At 42.6% G+C, this 22,036-nt stretch overlaps 1 protein-coding gene across 1 annotated transcript in view; it reads left to right on the forward strand.

The window, feature by feature from the left end:
* Positions 1-1,220: 1,220 nt before the first annotated feature.
* dip2a (disco-interacting protein 2 homolog A) overlaps positions 1,221-22,036 on the forward strand; it is a 77,108-nt gene continuing 56,292 nt past the window's right edge. The window contains exon 1 of the mRNA XM_030785803.1: positions 1,221-1,352. Within this exon, the coding sequence (XP_030641663.1) occupies positions 1,229-1,352 (124 nt within the window). The 5' untranslated portion in view covers positions 1,221-1,228. The remainder of the gene's footprint in view (positions 1,353-22,036) is intronic.

Genomic DNA, 22,036 nt, shown 5'->3' on the forward strand with positions numbered 1-22,036 from the left:
GTATTATTCAAAGATTTGATTTTTTTTTTCCTTTACAATTTTACGAGTCCACATGCCATTGAAACCGAATGGAAATGGATGCATATAACAGCAATAACTGGAATCACACATTATAAAATATTATAAAAGTCTTATAAAATAGATCGTATGATCGATTCATTACTTGCTCTAACACAACTGTTTCAGCTAATCAAGGGCTTGTTAATTAGCTGATGTGTTGAATCAGATCTGTTAACACAGAGAGGAATGTAACGCTGTGCGTCGCTGTGACCACGACTGGGAAACAGTAGTGGAAAACTGTCTCTTAGCTGTAATGTCCTATTAGGTCCACATGAGGGCGATGAAACACTTGTGATACGATTGTGAGACCAGACAACGAAATGGCATTGACATTCATAACTTGACGAATCTCGGAGCTATCCGTGTTGGTCAAACATTGTGAATGAAAACTTGTACAATAACTGCTTATATTCCAAGCTTAATCCGCTTTTACGTTATACCATATTTATAGAGTTAATCAAGACCGTTAAACATTATTAATAAGAACATTTAAATCAACTTTGATCTTATTATAATTTATAAAAACACTTAACTCGCATTTTCGTTTTTAAACTTGCATCAAGTTATGAGGATATTTAAAAGATACAGCTGATTAAGTTTTCGAAAAAGATGTATTGACAGGTATTTTCAAGTAAAGGTATCCATCCTGTATGTATAGCTATGTCGTCCCTTGTCACAGACAAACTTAAAGACACCATCTGCTTTACCTATAAGACGGCTTTTGCCACAACTGTTGGAAGTATTTTCACTGTACGATATTCAGTCATTGGTATGTAGGTGAGCTTGAAATCGATCGCGCGCTGTCGTTGTGAACGCGCTGACTTCTGCTGCAATGGCGGCGCTGTGAAAGCTGGCGCTGCATGAGTTTCTACTGTCCTTCAAGCGCTTGAAGAGAAAATAACGTCTGAAGAATTCCACCTCCGAGTCTAGCGATTCTTAAAAAGTACAGCCTGGTGTTTGTACGTTTGGGTCAGGTAGACAACGTGGCTTACTGAGCCAACTAACGCCACCAGCCCATGCAACCGCCCCGAAGAATCCCCTAACATCTGCATTCAATAGCGAACCACCACCCACTTCTATCCAGTTGTGCTTGAGCCGGGAGAATATTGGTCATTGCCTTCTTACTAATCAGTGTGGATCTCACAGAGTCTTGTAAAACTGGAACGCTATGGCTGAGCGAAATTCAGCTGGATTACTAATGATGATGTTGGAGCCGACACCGGCTATCTCAATGACTCTGCCGGCAGAGGTTCGGGAGAAGCTGGCGGAGCTTGAGCTGGAGCTGTCTGAAGGTAAGTCATTCTACTTCAGGCTCCACGGCCGGGTAACCAGCTTGCTAGAGCGAGAACACCGGCTCCCTTGTCAGTGGTGTAGACAAGACAGATGGAGGTACCGTTTTTGAAATGTCGCTGAAGGTTGCAATTCAAAGTTATTGTGGACAATATCGCGATTCCCTAAAAATCTCTACTCTAACTTGGCCGTAATAATAGGATTGCTGCATGGACTCAACAACTTGATGTTGGTGACATGCAATAGCAAGCTTTGCTGCACTAAACGGAGTAGAATTTTGTGTACATGCTGTGTATACTTTAATCATAGTGGGCAGTAATGACAAGCGATTAACTGGGAGTGTTCGTTTTAAAACACCAAACGGCCATAAGGAGATATTGTCATTACCTTGTTATATGACATCAGCGTCGCTCTTAGCCCCGAATGTCAAAAGAAATAGGACTGAAAAGCAGAATCGCGTTTACCAGTCTTGATACTTTCCCAACTTTTCAGCCAGACTTAGTGTGCGATAAACAAGACAAATGTTCCATTCATAGGATCGTATGATTTCCGTTGACAATTTTGTTTGCACATGACAAATGAACACAAATCCACGTTATAGGCGCACGGATTTAGCCAGTGTACAGCGCTAATCACTTCATGATTGTGTTCTTTCACAATGAGATGTACTATGCACGCTTGATCTTTCTGTAATTTGATTATGTAAATCCAGTACAACTACCACAGTAACATACTGTAGTTTGCATATCGCGTCCAAAACCGTCTCCTGGCCACGGTGCCGTATATATGTATAACCTGCCCACCTACACGTTTTCACCTCCATCAGTCATTTGTTTGTTATGAAAGAACTACTTCCAGTAATGTAGAGCCAAATGACCGTGTTACCTACAGTTGTGCGAATGATAACCGTAGAATCATAACTTGGTTTATTACTGTTAACCGGCATTCTGTCTATCCCTTAACTCCGTAAAGATAGGGAAACGGTTATTTACGTGGAAGTTGGCCTAAAGTTCTCACGGCGCATAACTGACCAAACTTTGGGTTTGACGAAAACACAGAACTGTGATGTTTTAGCTTACAATTAATCGGTCTTCATTGGGTTTTCCCTTTTGAACGTTCCTAAGTTGTGCGTTTTAACCTACCTGGAGGTTTTAAAAAATGTGTGGAAAATGCGTGGCAGGAAAATGACCTTTTGAAAAACCGAAGCCCCCCCGATCGACTTTCAAAACACCATGGGGGGTTAAGAGCGGCAACTGAACTAATTAGACCCACTGTGTGACTCCTTCCTCAAGAGTCAGCGGTACAGCCCCCAGGACCTAGATGAACCCACATTGTTAGCGAGAAAGTTTACAACCTGACTGTTTACCCATCCCTGTGAAATTCAAATAAACATGTGGTACAGAGGCAGTTGGAGCCATCGTGACAAAAAAAGTCAAAGCATTAGATTCACTTCAGTCTGGTAGATTTCAAAGGTGTTTGTTAAGAATTAAAGAACTTAAAATGGTTTAAGTTTCTAACCTCTTTGTGATTTATGATAATACGTTTACTTGATAACGAAGTTTTGAGTTATCTCTGTATAGATATACAGGATAAGACAAGAGAGATCTGGAAATTGTGTTTCTATCTGCCCAGTGGTAACATCACCTATTGTATGTCAAACATCTCGCTGGATCAACGTGAAAAAAATGACACGTGAGCAATCCATCAGGACATAGGGTGACATGATAATGACCTATATTACGTTTGATTAGATTCGGGACTGGGTGTAACCTTGGCACGGGACCTACTTTCTTTACATGCTTTCTCTTTCAGTCTGCTCACAGATGTGTGCGGGTCAGAACTACCAGGACATAACTGACTCCACAGATAACTGTAAAAGTCCTGTTGTGACGTTGTGTTTATCTGTCAGCGCGATTCAGAGGATGTAAAACAAGTCCCTGTGCAGTTGTTTGTGTAGACACAGAGTTAAAGGGTTCATTTTAGGGTTGTTTAATTAGAGACTGGTTGTGCCATCTTGACGTAGTATTTGGTGACCTTTCAGAACTCAGTGGGGTGGCAGAGGTAACTGGCAGGCCCGTATCCTCTTCCTGTTGTTTGTGTGCATCACATCCTGTCCTGCCTGCTCTCTGGTAACCCCTGTTTTCATCTGGTGTCTGTTGATTGGCTCCCCTCTCAGACAGTCACTGGGTCCATTGCTTTTCCACGTGTGTTATCAAGGCTGGAGTGTTCTGTTTCAGATTGCAGACTCTGGTTTAACACTCTCATGGTGTTTAGCTAACCTCTATTTCTCTAGCTAAGTGTTCCTAATTAGCACAGAAAACGAGTAACTGTGTTTGTCTGCAACTTTGGAAAAAATAAACAAAAACACAGATCAGGAGGGTGTTCCAAAAAGCAGTTTTGGTGAAAACTTAGAGTTAACTCAGAGTAAGTAGTAAACCTCTTAACAGAGGAGCCCTATGTCTTCATTCTCCTAGCGAGACAAAGCCATAGGGCTCTTCTATTAGGAGGTTCACTAGTTTGCTCTGAGTTAACTAAACCTGCTTTCTTGAATACCCCCCAGAGTGGCTTCATGGTAAGCAACATTAACTGGTAAAAACAACAGCATCTTGAGAAAAGTGGAGAAAACAACAGTACCTGGAGAAAGTGGTTCTTTTAATCCATGCTGCAGTCACCAATTGCCAGTCGACTCTTCAAAGGGTTTTGTGTCTATTTTCATGTTTGTCTGAAACATGTGATGAGGCAACTTAGTCAATTACTGTTTTAATATTTTCCTGGTTATTGCTTCCCTGCAGTGAGATGAAAATCATATTTCTTCTGGAAGATGCTGTAATTTCATGGTTCTCATTTACAGCAACTCTAAACCCGAAAGTTTTAGGGGCAAAAGAAGGACATTCGCTGTTGTCTAAGCGGATTTCTCGTTAGTATGCTGTTAGATCTGAAAATGAGGCAGTAATATCATTATGATGACGAGAGCTGTCTCTTTTATAGAGCCAAAGGCTGATTTATACAGTGTGCTCTTCACTGGCATCAGACGAGCAAAATATCCCTCTGTTCACTAGCAGCACTAGTTACCACATACTTTATCACACCACTGAGAAACACCTTTAATGAGAACCCAAAGCCTTCAATCTTAGCCTCATTAGCGTGTGGTTTTTACAGACAGTCCTCTTTTTTTGTTTGTTTGTTTGTGGTCCATGGTTTGTTTGTTTTTCTTGTCCCTCCAGCATAGCAAAGGGCAGTGCTTTGCATTCCCTTCAGCCTGTGGACCAGGTTGATGAAGGGTTTTGGGGAAGGAGCAGCAAAGCCACACTGACATGTGGAGCAGCTGACCTAAATGCAGCTCATCGGTCAATAGCTGGGGCGTGAACGAGCGCAGGAAGATGAATGATTCGTATTAAGTTCCACAAAAAGGCTTCCCACACCTTTTATAATTCGTAGTTTGCTGCCCTTCTGTTCGTTCATTTCTTCCCCTCGCTCTCCCTTGTCTACCACAATCCCAGGCTTTGTTTGTTATAGGATCAGACGTGAAAGCACATGATAGACTTTCACTTACTCTCGTATTGCTACCACGGTTGAAGTGAGGTGATGAACGGCTGCACAGTGAAAGATGTTTAAGGAAAAGTGATCTATGTATATGGAGACTCTTTGAAGAGAAATCATTTTGTGATGTTTATTTGCTTGTATTGTTGCTATATGGATTTTTTTTTTTTTTTGTGAGTCATGTATAGTGGATGTTTGGACAATGTCAGGCCTTTGCCGTGCCTCTTTCTCTCTCTCTCTCTCTCTCTCTCTCTCTCTCTCTCTCTCTCTATCTCTCTCTCTCTCCCTCTTGGATGTGATTGCTCATTTGGCTTGAGTGTCTTCGAGGAAAAAAAAAAGAATAACCGCAGTATCTAAGTATGTGTAAGTGTTTGTTATTTGGGAACTTTGTGTTTGTTTCTTTTCTTTTTTTCCCCAACTCCTCTCCATAGTCATCACATTCACATTCTTGGACAGTTACCATGTGTGTCAGTTTGATGAGCTGTGGTCCAAACAGAGACGATATTAAGACTAAAAAAAAAACAAAATCCGGTGCTATGTTCAGGATTCTTTTCAGAGAAGCATGTAGCAGAAGAATATTGCCTAGCCTATGAAATGCTGGTGTGATTTTGACCAATAATGTGGATCATACAAGAATTCAGCGAATCAGGTTTGAGCACGATTTCCCAGCATGCTTTTGACTGATCAGACTGTGGCATATAGTAGTGTCCAATAAGGCTTAAGGCTTGTCAAATAAAAACAGACTACTTGTTAATCTTTTCTTCTAGTGGAATGTCTTGACTTGACAGCATGTTTACAGCACTCCTGTAGCTGACTATGAAATCCTGTCTTAAGAAATGCCACTGGCACACTGCATAGCCTATTCAGTTCTTTTTTTCAGCGTAACTGAAAGAAACGGCAGTGGTAATTGTTGAGGCTTGAAATATCAGTATTAATCTGTGTTTTCCGGAACCAGACTTAGGGGATACATCAGGCCTGTGAGATGAGTAGGATGTTAAAACACTCTATCTACCCCCCCCCCCCCCCCCCCCCCACCACACACACACACACACACACATACACACATACATACATACGTACACACACACACACACACAGAACTAGATGCATCAGTGCACTGTGATGGGAAGGTGCCGACAGAGTTCCTGTGACTCCATGTCTCTCCTGGATTCAGTACTTGCTTTTTTTTTTTTCTGAAAGTTACGGATGACAGGCAGTGAATACACAGTCTGATGGACTCCGATTCAATGCCCTTTGTGTCTTATTATACTCGCAGCGCCTATACTTCTGAGATAAGCACACTTGTACATATTGTATTGTGAATGCAGAGTCAAGAAGATTAGATCCTCAGTGACAAGGAAAATCTTGTAGGCTTCTGCTGTAGATTTGAGGTTTTGCTTATGATCTAATAACTTTAAAAGGATCACCTCCAGTATTATTTCAATCTGCCAGTTTTATATGAATTTCTTTTCTCCTGATTATCCTTAATCACTAGCCAGCCTAATTCTGTCCGTTTTTAATACTCTCTGCACTCGATGCGTAACGGAACATATTCTCTGAAGTCTCCTTGTCGTTGTAAAGAATTTTTTGCACATCTCTTTCTCATTTTGAACAAGGTAACCTAGTTTTACTATTGCATCCTCCTACAGATATTAGTCCTATCTGTTGTTTATGGCCGCAAGTCAAACCGTGGCGCCACTGTATGTTCCCCCTCCTGCTTTGAATGGCAGTGGACCTCATGTGAACCCAGACTTATCCCTTCTCTCCCTGATTATTCAGTAAAGGATTGTTATGAAATCGGTTTTAGAGGTGCTGGGAGCAGACAGGAAAAGCCCACAGTTATGGGTAGGACCATTGTGAGTCACTGTTTCCTCACTCTGTGTAATGGGGAGGACAAATGATATGTGGTGGACCAGTGTGGGGTGTGGGGTGAGAGGGTGGGGGTGGGGGGTGGGGGGGGGGTCTTAAAAAGGACACACCCACTATAACATGACCACATGGAATTTGACGTACCCAGAATGTTCTTAAACTGACGTTGAGTAATACAGTAGGTTTGTGCGAGCTGCGTTTTCAGTCTTTCATTCTGGAAAGTTCACAGAAAGGATTGATCTGTCTTGTCTCCAGATTATTGCTATGTTCCAGTAGTGTGTTTTGAAGGCAGATGCCTATCCCCCCCCCCCGCCTTTTTTTTAAAAAGCAAAGTTTTGCATGTCCATTTGATCCCCAGTACAATCGGAAATAAAATTAAAAAAAAAACCTCTTGACTCTGTAAAAACAGAGGTCGTTCAATTTCACTTATACATTGTTTGCTGCTGAATAAATAAATACATAAATAAATAAACAAATAAATAATTTTGTATTGCACACACACACACATACATACATACATATATTATATAATATAATGCTAACATGCCAGACAGAATACTGATAGAATACTGAGAGCCAGAGAATAGAGTGTGCTCAGACAGATTTACTCCCTCACTAACAAAGGAGGTTTGTTTTAGGATGCTGACTTGCACCCTAATAGGATCCCAGTTAAAGAAATCTGTAGCTTGAAGGTGCTTGCTTTTAGTGAGGGACTTAGAGGGTTCAGGGATAAGTAGCTATTTGCCTGTGGTTGTGGAGAATAGAAACTTCCACGGGGGTCATAAATATTTCAAAACACTGCCTGAGAGCTTTAGAGGAGCTCGTGTGTGTGTGTGTGTGTGTGTGTGTGTCTGTCTGTTTGTGTGTGTGTTTGATTTCGTTTGTGTCTGTCTCTTTTGAGGTTGACTCATTTGTTGATGTGGTTCTCCTCCACTCTTTTTAATCCTTCAAGTATTTAGGTGTGTTTCATTCCAGATTACACAGAGATTGTTTTTGTTTGGGGTTCTCTTTCGTTGTATTTACTTTCCTCACAGAACATCTTTCATTTGGTGCTATATGAGATTACATGTTAATAATTAATGGGCCCTGATATGGGAAGGATGCGTTTAGAAGTCTTCCCTTCTCTCAGTTTATTCACCTTTGGAGAAACTCTGCATCGCGTCTCACTCTTTCATCTTCCTGTTGCTATCCTGTTTTATTTAGTCCTGCAGGTTTTTAGACAGTGCTCTCTGCTACATTTAGACGCTATTTCACAGATTCTGAGGTTCAGTTGCCAGCAAGAATGGCAACGAATTATTGTTTTTTAATTAAAAAAAAAAAAAAAATTGTCTTATTACGTTGTACAAAGTTAAAAAAAAAAAAAAAGTCACGTGTATTGTTACTCTGAAAAACAAAAAAGTCTTTTTTTTTTTTTTTTAATTCACGGCATTGTTTGTGAACCTATTCCCGTCATAGGAACGGCCTTTGAGAGTGGCCATTGTACCTCTTTTCCAGAAGCGCTTGAGGTCGGTGCTATGTAATTTTTTTTTCTCTCTGTCTCTCTTCTACCTGAATCAGATTGATGAATGAGTGTTGTTGCATTGGGACTGCTCTGCTCGCGCGTGGTTTATGGCTGTGGCTCTGAGAGAGAGAGACAGAGAGAGAGAGAGAGAGAGAGCAGACGTTTTAACTTCACTCTCGGCTTCCCGGCAGTGCCTGTGAACAAACTGTGGTTACCGAATCACAGCGTTCGGGGTGGTGAAGGCCAAAAAAAGACTGAAAGATGAGAAAGACCAGACGATTTACGAGGACAAACACGCGGATGTCGGCGGCTGTCCCTCACCTACAGTTTACAGTCACTCTTATGTCAAGTCTGTGACACCCTGTTGCAGTTTTATGAGTGTAATTCCTTCAGAAGAATGACATTTCGCATGAAAGGCTCACACAAAACTAGATTATGTTTTCCACAATACCAAGGACAAGAAAATTGCTTGATAATAGGAATGTATTTTGACACCTTTGTGTGCCAATGTCATACTTTTGCACCTGATAGTAGTAGAAGTTATATAACATACCTAACAGTGCTTTAGCGTTTTAGAGGATAATTATAGTAACTCGTTGCATTGCCGCTGTGTACGTGCTGCTGACGTCATTAGCGCTGCCATAAGGAAGTATGTATTGTTTTAGTCACAGCAGTTTCAGGAGCTAAAGCCAAACGTGCAAACAGTTACTGTCAGTGGTCCAAAATCTCGTGCTGTCTCCATCTGTCTGGTCAGAGTCTGCTGCCGCTCAGCCCAAACAGAATGCTGTGATTGGTCAGGGGCACACCTTCGGTGAAGTTCATGAACCAATCTGTGACTGCAAACTGAGTGTATGTTTCTCCCATTGAGGGGGATGGAGAAGAGATATGCACAAAGCATGTTAGGCTTCTTTTGATTTCCCTTTCTCCTAGTGCAATCTTTTGGCATTTTTATTTTGTTGCCTTCATTCTTTCTTTCTTTCTTTCTTTCTTTCTTTCTTTCTTTCTTTCTTTCTTTCTTTCTTTCTTTCTTTCTTTGCTTGCTTGCTTGCTTTCTTTTTTGCTTTCACAGACACACACACACACACACTCTCTCTTTTGCTGTTATTCTCCATCCATCTCTTTCTGTTTTCTTTTAGTTTGTGTCTTTCTGCCAAAACAGCATTCACCCAAAGATAGCTCCCTTGTCTGAAATAACCACTTGTGCTGTCTCTGTTTCTAACGCATGTTTTCCCATAGCCCTTAGACATAACTAATGCTTGGGGGATGGGTGACCCTGTCCACTGAATACCTGGATAGACTGGGCTGTACCACATACATTTATTGGAATTCAGTCAAGGATGCCTCACTCAGCCAGGTGGATGGTACAGTCCAGCCTCTCTCTGGTCTGTCCCAGGGGAAGCTCAGTTAATATGGACCACATGACTCGAAACAATTGACTAAAGACAATCAGCAGACACTGGTTTATTAGGTACAATGAAAACCCCTCTTTGTCTGGGGGATGAACTTGGATTTGGACCGAAAGCATTTCTTATGAGTGATGACACATGACCACAAGTGAATCAACCACAACCACAGAGATTCTGTTTCATATACAATCCATCCTTAGTCTGTTGGTAAATATCATGCATAATTTAGCGAAACCCGTGTCAGAGGTCATATTGTCAGTCCCACAGAGAATTCCAAGATCAATGCAAAGATACACAACCCTTAAAAGACACTGCTAGTTACACATGGTAGATCGATCTGTTTTTTTCATTCTTTTGTAGCAAATAACCCTGTTTCCCCAACAGGGAAAGTAAGATATTTTAAACGGGGGGAAAAAAAAACAGCGATGGCTAAACTTAAAATATACATTTCAACTTCTGGGACCAATGATGTTTTGAACAGAGGGATAGTTTGTTTTTCCCCTGTGTTGGTTCTTTTGTGCCCAGAGAGGATTGTCTCTGTATAAATATGAAAATCCATTAGCACACAAAAACTGGAGCTTGTCCAAACCTTGTGTCCCCGAAACGAGGCAAATTAACGTATTTTGACCGAGTCCTTACTGCTGTTCACATATTTGTCCGCGAGTTTGTTTGGACATCATCAGATTCATAGATACTGCCTGCATACAGCAAAACTGTTGATTCCTGAAAGCTGTTTGCATTTTCAGCCACACCCTTCCATGTGAGAATTGCAAAATATTTGTTGCTCAGTTAATGAAAAGCAAGAGAGCGGAGTGGAGATGTGGAGCGATAATGAATGGGCCTGATTGTGGACAGGAAGTGTTACGGATGAATGACTTTCAAAACCTCCCCGGTCTACATTAGACTCCACTGACAGCAAATGAGCAGTGTGAGGATCTGACCTCGCCCAGTGAAAGAAGAAATCAGCTCCTACAGCTCCACAGAAGAACTGTACAATCCATAGAACTCTGGAAGAACTTCTTAGAATTAGAAGAAATTATTACCATGCCGTGGTTTACTAATGACAAGTTAAAACAGTAAATGAAATATGAAATGTTGTTTGTTTGTTTTTTGTTTTTTTTTTACAGTTTGTTACTCTGACTGAACTGCATTATGTTTGTGGATCTGTCTCTCTCTGGTCACTTTTATTGATGTGCAATGGAGGAAAAATCGGCCACAGAATTCAGCAGATGTTTTCTTGTTCTTGTTGTTTTTGAGAAAGTGGTTTAGAAATATTTGTTTCTCTTTTGACCGCACCCCAAACCAGCAATCACAGAAGTTTGGCTGGTCACAATAGTTACTAGACTTGGATGTTAATAGATTACCCTGACTGTTGGGAGAAGCCAGGGTGTGTGAGTTTTGTAACTCAAGCTTTCTTAGTGGATAGCTGTGTATGTTTGGACATTACTGCACTTCTGTCAAGCAGCTCTTGTTTTGTTTCCGTGAACTCTGAGTTCGTCGTGTACACAATTTGTTACGCTTTTGACTGTGAACGTACCGCTGCTGGCATGGAAACATGTTTGTGTCACTTGACATCATTTTAAACAGTGATCGCTATCGGCGACAAGAGCTTGTTGTGACGTGTGTCATGGAGACAGGGATGGGGGCGGAGGAGTAGGGAGGTGAAGGAGAGAAAGGGTGCATCTGGAGGGCCTCCTTTAAAGTCAGAACTGCTGTGTTTGGGGTGGGGCAAACAAGCAGAAAATGTATGGAACGCATGGAGTTCAGTTAGGTTGGGTGAGAGGAGAAGAGGCGACAGGGGAGACCTCTCCTGGCGCTGCCCGCATCAGGGACGTTTGTGCAGAGTCGTGACCTTCTCAAAGAGTAAGTCCAAGTTTTCCATCCGAGCTCCCACTCTCTGTTTCCCAGTGCAGCAGCTCCATGAGGAGGAGAAGGAGGAGGTGAATGAAGTCATACTATTGGCTTTGGTTTGGAGTTTTTTTTTTGTTTTTTTTTTTTAAATGGAACATCTCTGAATAACCAAATGTAACACACACATCTTAAATAAAACGAATAATTAATAACCTTTCATCAGTAGTTTGACAACAGAGAGATGATGAGTTCTGTATGTTCTAGCTGTATTCAGAATGCCAGTAATTTTTTCTTTTTTTTTCTTTTTAAATTTGTGTTTTTTCCTCTCGCTGTCAGATTATAGTCTGTGGATGTTTGGATCACATTAAAACTGCTGATAAGAAAGTTGATAGTGGGTCTACAGGCTCTTCACCAAACGGATACCAGAGAGAACAGGACGGGATCTCTGCTGATGTGTTGAGCTACTGAATTCATCTGCACACGAGCCAGTGTGGTTACGAAATACAGATCTTTTATTTATTGCAGCAGTGTAACTCTGTTTTAAGATTTGCTCTTTCTTTCTTTCAGAGAGATAACAAGATCCTTAAGGATATCTGTGCTTACTGCGAAATGAAAATCTTGAGAAATGCCAATCTTGGAAATGGGAGCATTAGTAATATTTCATACAGACATCTGTTGTACGGCATACATTTGTGTGTGTGTATGTGTGAAAGAGAGAGAGAGAGAGAGAGAGAGCGAGAGCAAGAGAGGGAATGTTCAGTGTGTGCGTGTGTGTCAGCAATATGTGAATATCAGCATTTTGTGCTTAAAAAAGTGTTAATGAAGCAGTCTGCAGCAGAGGGATGCAGAAGGAAGAGGTTAACGGCAAAGGAATTTCAGGCTCTCCGTCAACAACAATGACTGAGACAGAGAGCAGAACTCAGGCCTGTAATCTAATGATCCTCTCACGGATATCCGCACGTCCGCACAACTCCAGCAGTGTTCCTGAGCTGAACGTTCAGTTACTGATCAAATGCATTGATAGGGAGGCCAATGCCATCGACAGTGCAGTTTAACAAATAACAGGTTATCGACTGGCTCAGTGATGGAACCGGTGTGTCTCAGTGATAGAACTGATGTGTGGACAGGACGCTGTTCAAGTAATTTGTGTTTCTCAACCCGTGAGTTTGTTTCACCTCTGTGTAATTGCTTGTCTTATTTATAAAAGTCCTGTTTAGAAACCAATTAAGATTATATTCCTTCTTTCTTTTTTTTTCTTTTTTTGGTGCAGTGCAAGAAAAGTTTTTTTTAATGTTTTCCACTCTTATCGGTCTGCAGCCTCTGCTCGTTGTCCTGAGCTGAGATGTTCTTTGTGTTCTCCGGCTCTACGCAGAAGGCCCTGTTCTTTCCCGTATCACTCGTCGTGTAGTCTCTGCTGGCCTCACCTACTTTTACGACTACTCCCCTAACTGTTAAACTTACACTGGTAACAAGTGCGGACCAGCTGTCAGCAGGCACTGCCAAAGCGGATTAGCGTGCCTCTCCCCTGCTGGCATTGATGTGTTTCCCCGTACACAAATACACCGACTACTGTTGTGATTGATATTGATTTGATTTGTCTGTTTACCTCTCTCTTTGTCTCAGCTCTCAATAGCTGCTTCCTATTTGCCCCCCCCCCCCAAATTTATTGGTCAGTGTTACCAGTATTATCATCAGTGTTAACCTTTCTCAGACTGGGATGTATGAGACACTGATGGGAATGATTGCTGCCTCTCTCATCAAACTGACCATACAGTCTAACCTGTCACACAGCTTAGCCCTAGGCTAGGACCTGAGATAAGCTTTCAAACTGGGCAAAATGCAGTTTGCTTCCTCGTCATATACGTCTGCTTTAATCCGATGAAGGCAAACTGGATTATGTTCATACACTTTAATGGCAGAGTAGATTAGGTTTCAAGCAGATTATTTAGATGTCACTGCGGTTCATTTGAAGGTTTTATCATGTTGTTCTCTGAGGTGGTTCTGGTTGTAGGCTAGAGAAGTGTGCACCATATGTTTTTGTGGTTTTCTTTGGCCATGTACACCGCTTTCATGTCCAACACTTTATCTGCTCTGTTTGTGATTGAAAACATCTTTCATAGACTAGCAAATTCCTTTTAGGGGGAAAGAAAAAGACCCAAGTCAAGATAGATTACATTATCAGTTCATCAGAGCAGGCTGTATATATATATATATGTATATATATATATATATATATATATATATATATATATATATATATTTTTTTTTTTTTTTTTTTTTTTTTTTTCCTGAGTTCTAATGAGGTTACAACAAGTCCTTCCAAGTTAAATCCAATAAAAAGTTTCTTGTTTTGTTTTTCTTTTGTTTTTTTTTTACATTTGTAATCTGCCTGCCATATTTCAAGAGGAATTCAGGGAATAAACAGAGCTTTCCATCCCTGGTGACCTGCTCCAGCTGCCGTGACGGGGCCTGAGATGGAGCGTGCTCGCGGAGGCCGGTGGAGCGGATGTGTTCCGTTGTGTGTTTGACTGAGGAGAGACTCAGGGTGAAGGGAGTGTAGAGTGATGGGAAGTCAGCCAAATGCAGGGTTATGTTGTGCATCAGAGGACAGCTTACCTTTGGGTTCTTTCACAAACAGCTGCTGCAGTCGAGGAACAGACTGAACGGTGCCAGAGCAGCGCTTTGCATCATGGGACATCTAAGGCGGCTCTCAAGTGAATCAGCATCTTAGCAATCAGCCAAGCAGTGTCCCCTCCTTTACCTTGAATGTCTGGTTTTTTTTTTTTGTTTTGTTTTTTTTAGTTTGCACAGAGGGGACCCTTTCATTTGGGCAGTGCTGTGTGTGTGTGTGTGTGTGTGTGTGTGTGAGTGAGGAGAGTGTTTTAGTTACAGAATATGAAAAAATATGTGGCTATTTAGGAGAATGTTAACAATTACTCAGCTGCTGGATGTGGAGCCCTCCTTGACCTTTCCTTTCCAGGGGTGTTTGTGTGTGTATGTATGTGTGTGTGTGTGTATGCAGGTGTAACCTCACCAGTTCCCTTCAGCAGGTCACACACACTCATTCTATTGCTAGCTGAGTGTATCCTGCAGTGTGAAAGAGCCTCGAGCTTAATGAAGAGAGTGTGTGTGTGCGTATGTGGGTGGATGTATTAGTGCTTTTGTGTAAGTGTGTGTATGTAAGTGTATACGAATGTGTGTGTGTGTGTGTGTGTGTGTGTGTGTGTGAGCATGTGTGTGTGAGCATGTGTGTATATGTGCATACGTGCCTGTCCCACAATGTTCTCAGTGGGACGTTCTCTAATTGCATATTGATCAGACCTTCCTCAGTTCTAATCTTGCCCCCCCTCCCCCCCACAAGATAAAAGACATCCCCCCATTGTAGCAACTACCAACACCCTCAATATGCTGAAAAAAAAATCCCCATGAAAACTCCTGCAGGGACCATCTGATCGGTTCTCACAGCTGACCCTTCCACTGAAGTGCCATGCGACCATTAACTGGAGAGGAGGGTTAACCAAAGGTCTGACCTTTGACCTTTTCGCAGGATCAGCTGGCAGGATCCAGCCACAGAGCGTCCACTGGCTGTCTCTCAGGACCGTGGCGTTGATTGGTTCCCTCTGCTTGTTGTCTTTTTCTCATTTTAATCAGCCTGCCTCCCGCGTTCACTCTGCCGCAACACTCTGTTTTTTGGGTCGTTTCTTCTTAGTCTGACCATAACCCTTTGTTCTCTCTGCCACATGAATTTCTTATTATTAATATTATTATTATTATTATTATTAATTTCTTTTTTATAAAGAACCAGTTCGATGTGGCTCTCAGCTTAACGCGTGTGAGCTGGACCAAGTAGAATAACAGAAACTTCATTTGCCTTAGCTTACCATTAGCCCATTTATTTTTACAAAGAGTACTCTTTCAGTGTGTGGGGAACACTACGCGAGGAGATTAGCCAGAAACGCCATTTCAGCACTTAGACTCGTCTGTTTTGTGTTTTGATTTGGACTCCGCCTTTTTTTCCCCCATGGTTCTCTTCTGTGTGCCCTTTGTCCTCATAATACATTATAATAATATGACTAATAATACATTGTAATGAAATGTTTTCACCCGTCATGGGAATCATGAGAACATGTTGGTCAATTGACATCACAATTAAGCGATGAAGGTTTCTTTTGTTCTAATGTATGGTTCACACACTTCACAGGGAGCGAGACACAGCTCTGTGTGCTTTATATAATCCCTTTCTCTTCATCTGCCTTGGGTTGGATCAATATTTATCTTAAGCCTTATTAAAGGGAGTATGTCTGTGTGTGTCTAGTTACTTCTTGCTTTTACTTCTCTCTGGCTTTTATCTGTATGCATGCCTGTGTGTGTGTGTGCGTGTGTGTGTGTGTGTGTGAGAGAGAGAGTGTGCGCGTGTGTGTGCATGTGCGTGTGTGTGCATGTGTGTGCGCATCTGGGAAAATTAATAAATAAGTGAGTGTGTGTGCGAATGAATAAGTGAGTGAGTGTGTCTGTGTGTGTGTGTGTGTGTGTGTGTGTGTGTGTGCGTTGCGTATGCATACAGACCCTAAGGTGTCCTTACAGTAGCACATTGTTTGTTATGGTCAACCTCATCTGTGCAGTTTCATCATCAACAGTATTTCGTTAAGTCACTGAGAACGTCTCAAACGATTAAGAGTAAGCCATTGTAGCTCCAGATTTTCATTCTCACAGGTTATCTATTTAAAGACTAGCATAATGCTGTGCTTACTGTTAGCTGCATAACTGGAATACACAGCATTGTGCAGGGACCTTAGTGATTTTAGTAATCTAATATCATCCAAGCTTTGGGTGTCATTAACTTTGTGAGAACTGCTATGCTGGGAATGCTGGAAATGCAATTCTCATTCCTTGGCAGAGCAGCTCAGGAGGTGGGAATGTCCTGCTTCACATGAACCAACATGCTTTAGTACTACTTTTTGGATTTTCAGGCTCCGTGTTGTTTTTGTCTGTGTATTTGATTCAGAAAGTCTCTGGAATTAGCTGGCTGCTTTGAGGGCTATTGACATATATCGATGTTTGTGCGTGTATTCCGTCTTTGCCCGGGGCATGTTTTCTTTTGGAATGTCTGGGTGAGTGGATATTAGGGTATGTTACCAAAGGACATGCAGATGTTTCCAGAGCATGTGAGAGAGAGAGATTTTCCCATTTTTACACTCTCAGATGTTGGATGAATCACCTCGTGTCACCTCAGGGTGGAATCTATCCGGGCGAAACGTCAGATTCCACACCGAGGGGCCCTCTCGGGGCACTGACTTCAGTTCGGCTGAGGAGACACGAAAGAGGAGAGACCTCGCCACGCAACAAAGACCAACACACACCCCGCGGCCCACAGCAAGACATCTGCTGTGTGAATAAACTGGCTTCTTTTAGACTTGAACCAGTTGGCAGTCTCTTTTAAAAACATCCTCATTAAATGCCTGTACAACTCCTCCATGATTTTACCCTCTCTATCTGTTAACACATCACTTGTAGCGGAACAAAGTATTAAAAAAACTTCTTAAGGAAGTTTTTTTTTTTTTTACACTCTGTACATCAGCAGTGAAAATGTATGTCTTTGATGGTTCACATAAACAATGTTACACATTAACGGTCTCATGAAGGCTATTGCACCATCTTCCTTATACAAAATATGCATCTAAAGACACTAGCTCATGCTAGTCATGCAAGCACACAGTCACATGCTGGTACCTGACACGGAAATACCCCCTTAGCCATTCACCTGCTTCTCCTTTCTCTTTGTCACACACACACACACACACAGGCGCGCACACACACGCACACACACAGGCACACATGCGCATGCATGCTCATGCTTGGTTCTGATTTATGTCCCTCTGAGAGCATTAATATCTCTAATAACTATGTGACTTTGCTCATATCATCAGCTTGGGTTAATAAATTTCTCCGTGGCCGTTGTCATGTTCTCCGACAGTGCAGCGTTGAAACCCCCACTGCTTTGTCACCACAGTGAGAGAGCTTTACCTGTCAGAGGGCTTCACTATTGTGGTATTCCAGTCCTCTCATTAGGCCCTTGCTTCAGGAACATTCCGTCAACCTTCTCAGAAGGTCCTGTTCAGGTTGGAGGTTGAGTTCACTGTGTTGGAATGCACGCTCTCTTTCTTGCCCTTTAACATATGGTCTGTGTCTCTCCATTACGTGAAGAGAAAGAGGTCTGTATGTATACTGTGAGAGAGAATGTGAGTATTTTGTGTACCTGAGTCCCTGAGGCTAACAGTGATGAGAGTCTTCTCTAGGCTCAGTTACACAGTGCAGGTTTATACACGATGAGTGAGCTGGGACGACAGCACAGGGAAAAGGACTTGTACTGTTGTAGGTGTCGTTGCAAGGGCGACAGCGAAGTGTCGTAAATCTTCCTTTTCTGTAAAATGATAAGCCTGTGGCTGCCGGCTGTCTGTACTACAGGTGGAGTGGTCTAGGAGATGTAGTGCAGGGGGGAATGCTGTTGAGTTTCATTTGAACTCATCCTGGCTGTCCTGTCACGATAGAGCCTGAAATAAAGTCATTCATTTATTTCAGAGTGAAACTGCTTTCTGAGCATCTAGAACATCTTTCTTCTTTAAAGGGGAACGGAAAATTCTTACAGAATTGTTTTTTTCCATCACCAGCGTCCACCTCTCAAAAAAAAAACAACCACATGTAACCTATACGTGACGTTCCACGGAAGACCCCAGAACTCTGTGTCACACGTTTTCTACAGGTGTTAGAAGTCAAAGTGTGTGCAGTCAGACAGACAATATGTGTGAGGTTCAGAAAGAGCACACTTAGAGAGCAGTGTATAGAGTGAAGCCAGATGAAGACTCTGCTTCAGGGACCAGGACAAGGCTTCACACATGTTACTCCAGCCTTTAGAAGCTCTTCCATGTGCACACTTCCGTCCTCTCCGATGGAGGCACTTGTTAATGTGGTTTAGTCCCAAGAGGAGCTGTGGTGTGCGCTGAGGCATTTCAACTGTGAAAAGCATCCAGCTTTAACTGTGTAAGCATTCCCTACCTCTCTTTCTCCCTCAGCTGCTTCTTCTGTGTGTGTGTGTGTGTGTGTGTGTGTCTGAGAGAGAGACAGAGAGACAGAGAGACAGGGGCTTTATTTATTAGTCAGAAAGTGCTTTGTGTGTGTTTGTGTTTGCTTGTGTGCACGCATGTAAGCACACACCTGTTTGTAGTTGTGTTTGTGTGTGTGTTTGTGTGTGTGTGTGTGTGTGTGAGATAGAGAGAGAGGGGCTTTATTTATTAGCCAGTGAATGCTTTATGTGTGTTTGTGTTTGCATGTGCGCATGCATGTAAGCACACACCTGTCTGTAGTTGTGTGTGTGTGCATGTGTGTGTGTGCAGTGACAAATCCTGGACCTCACAAACCCCACAACCCTCAGTTGTGAGGATAATACTCCTGTGATTCTGTTGCGTGTGTTAGCAAAATGCTGGCTGAGTGAGTGAATGCGCGTGTGTGTGAGTGTGTGTGTGTGTGTGTGTTTGCAGTTTCTCTGCACTCAGTGACCTGCCTGCAAGTGTGTTCCCTGCAGAGGCTCTGGTGACTAAGTACTGCCACTCTCTCTCTCTCTCCCTCTCTTTCTCCCTCTCTCTCTCTCTCTCTCTCTCTCTCTCTCTCTCACACATACACACATACACACATGCACGCTCCCTCACTATTTGCAGTAGAGCAGACTGGATGCGAATGCATTGAGATAAACTGTCTGGGCATGGTCCCATTTACATGTACACACAAATAGCTGCCGTCAATCAACCTGTGTCAGAAACGTCTTATTTCCTGTTACTGAGTATAGATGTAACACTGATTACTCTGTTCCTCAGAACCCATCATATGTTGTTTTCAGCATGACCTTGTTCTCTACTGCCTTTCCTTTTATCTCCGTTTCCAAGAAGTAGAATTTCAAGGGGACTGTTGTACATCATTCAAAATGCTTTGGCATGTCATGATTCTTTGAAAATGTACTCTCAAGTTAATTGTGTGTCAGGGAAACATATGGTGCTGAAATGAAATTGCTAAAACAGTGTGTTATCTGGGAAAACTGACAAACAGTATCTTTGCACTGGGCACTTGCTAAGTTTCTGTCTCCTCTAGCCTTCACTTAGACTGATTCACTTGCTCTGGGCCAAACCTTGCGTCAGCGTGTAGACTCTTAGAAACACGGCTATATAAAGGCAGTGCTTTGGGGCCTTAGAGACTGACATAAGTCTAGTGTGTGCGTCCATGCTTTGTCCAGCTAGGGAGAGCCTTGGCAGCCGTGTACACACACACACACACACACACACAACAAATAAAGAAATGCGTCGGAGGAAAAAGCATGTTTCGGAGTGTTTGGTGAAGTAACCAGAGTATACAGCATTATCTGGGCCCCTGCAGGAGGACGTGTCCATCATCACTCCTGTGATCCTTAGCCCGGGTGTCTCTCAGGCATTTCCTATGGCTGTCAAAAATTCCCCTACTGCTCAGCCAGGGTCAAACTAGCCGCTGCGCAACATGTGTGGAATCTGGCCCACATCTCAGGCTTTTTGCCTATGAGGGCAACTTTTTCTCACACACGCAGGAGAGAAGAATGCGCCGGAGACCAGGGGATCCGTCGGCGCTGTTCGGTACTTCAGCCGCACAGCTAAGAGCTGAGTGGAATTGCGGAGAATGCTGAAGCCAACTGAAGAGAGAGAGAGAGAGAGAGAGAGAGAGAGAGAAAGAAAGAAAGAAAGTTGTGAATCATTCATTAAGAGAAATGCGTGCCAGTATTGCTTAACAAAGAAAAAGCCTCAGGGGAGGAGAGAGAGAGATACGTGACGCCCTCAGCTGGCAGAGAAAGCCCATAAAAGATTTATCGCACGTGTTTGATGCAGTCAAACTTCCAGACTGCGCAAGACAGATGTGTGTGTGTGTGTGTGTGTGTGTGTGTGTGTGTGTGTGTGTATGTTTATGTGTGTGTGTGTGTGTGAGTGGATGCGGCTGATAAGGAAAGAGGCATAACCATACATAGTTATTGCAGGCATCGTGCTGCAGCGTAGAGGTCAGCTTGCATCGCTGCTGTCTGCAGAAGTGGTCATTCATCATGAGTGTGACAACCGTGGAGCTGATATCACAGAAAAAAAAAAAAAAGAGTGATAAGATGATGAAAGAGATGATGGGGCTTGCAGAAGGAGAGCTATAACTGATAAGAGAGATGTGGAGAGGTATCCACATATGATTCATTTCTTTCTTTTCTTTTTTGTTTTCTCTCAGACTTCTCTCAGATCTGACCCCCCGTATCCTCTAGGTAATGGCACTGGTTGGATTGAGGGCACTCAGCGGGGAGTCGTGGCTTTCAAAGCTCCCATTAACCTTAAATCAAACCTTTTGATGTCTGGATGAAACATCAGATCTGTGACGCAGGAGCGTTTTTGGTTCCGTCCTCCCTCCTCTCTCTTGCTTTCTCATTCTTGGCAGTGGCCTGACCTCCTGAATACTCCAATGTGTGTGTGTGTGTGTGCGTGTGTGTGTGAGAGAGAGAGAGTGCGAGAGGGAGGTAAAGAAAGAAAGAGAGAGAGAATTTGTGTGTGTGTGCGTGTGTTCTCTAATGAGGCCCATGGTGCAGGAGTTCATGCTGTCGCAGTTCAGTGGCGTGACCCTTTGTGTCTGTCTACAAAGCTGGAGCTGCCCAGAGGATGGGTTTGATTTCTTATTGTTATATAATGATAAAAACTGCAATTCAGCCTTGTTAAACAGACAGTTTTACTTGTATAACTGATAATGTAAAATACATTAAGTTTGATTATAAATTCACACATCAGCTGTTGCATACAGTGGGAATCACACATGGTGCTCGTATGTATATGTTTGTGTGTGTGTGTGTGTGTGTGTGTGTGTGTGTGTGTGAGGCAGTTACTGAGAGACTACGTGTGTTAGAGAGATGTAAATACTATGGACTGATTGTTCTGGTGGAGAATTGAAAGCAAGACATAAGAAAAAACATGGAAGAAAGACACACACACACACACACACACACAGGATGATAAAGGCAAGACTATAGAGACCCACACCCACACACACACACACACACACTCATACTCTCAGTGAGGAGCTGCAAAGCTCTCTTTAGCTTTCGGTCAGCCTCAAGGACACTTTCTTGTCCAGGAGGTGATTGATTTTCATCATCAGGAACCTCCTCTCTCCTCCTCCTTTGTTTCATTTTAGCATCTCTCCATGTACAGAATGTTTTCTCAATAAGCCAAACATTTAGGGGTCTTTGGTCAGAGGAACCACTCCAATTCATACGCACACACGCCCACACCCACACCCACACACACACACACACACACACACACACACACACACACAAAACCATGTGGTGTCTTTCAGATAAATGATTACAGTCTGTATCAGAAGAAGCAGACATGAGGTTCTGGGGTGTGTTTTACAGATAGGTCAGTGGAGTAACTCTAGATATGAGACATATGCTCTTACACAAACCTGTGGCCTGTGT

This window comes from Chanos chanos, chromosome 10 (genome assembly GCF_902362185.1).
Source record: "Chanos chanos chromosome 10, fChaCha1.1, whole genome shotgun sequence".
In the NCBI taxonomy this organism is placed as follows: domain Eukaryota; kingdom Metazoa; phylum Chordata; class Actinopteri; order Gonorynchiformes; family Chanidae; genus Chanos; species Chanos chanos.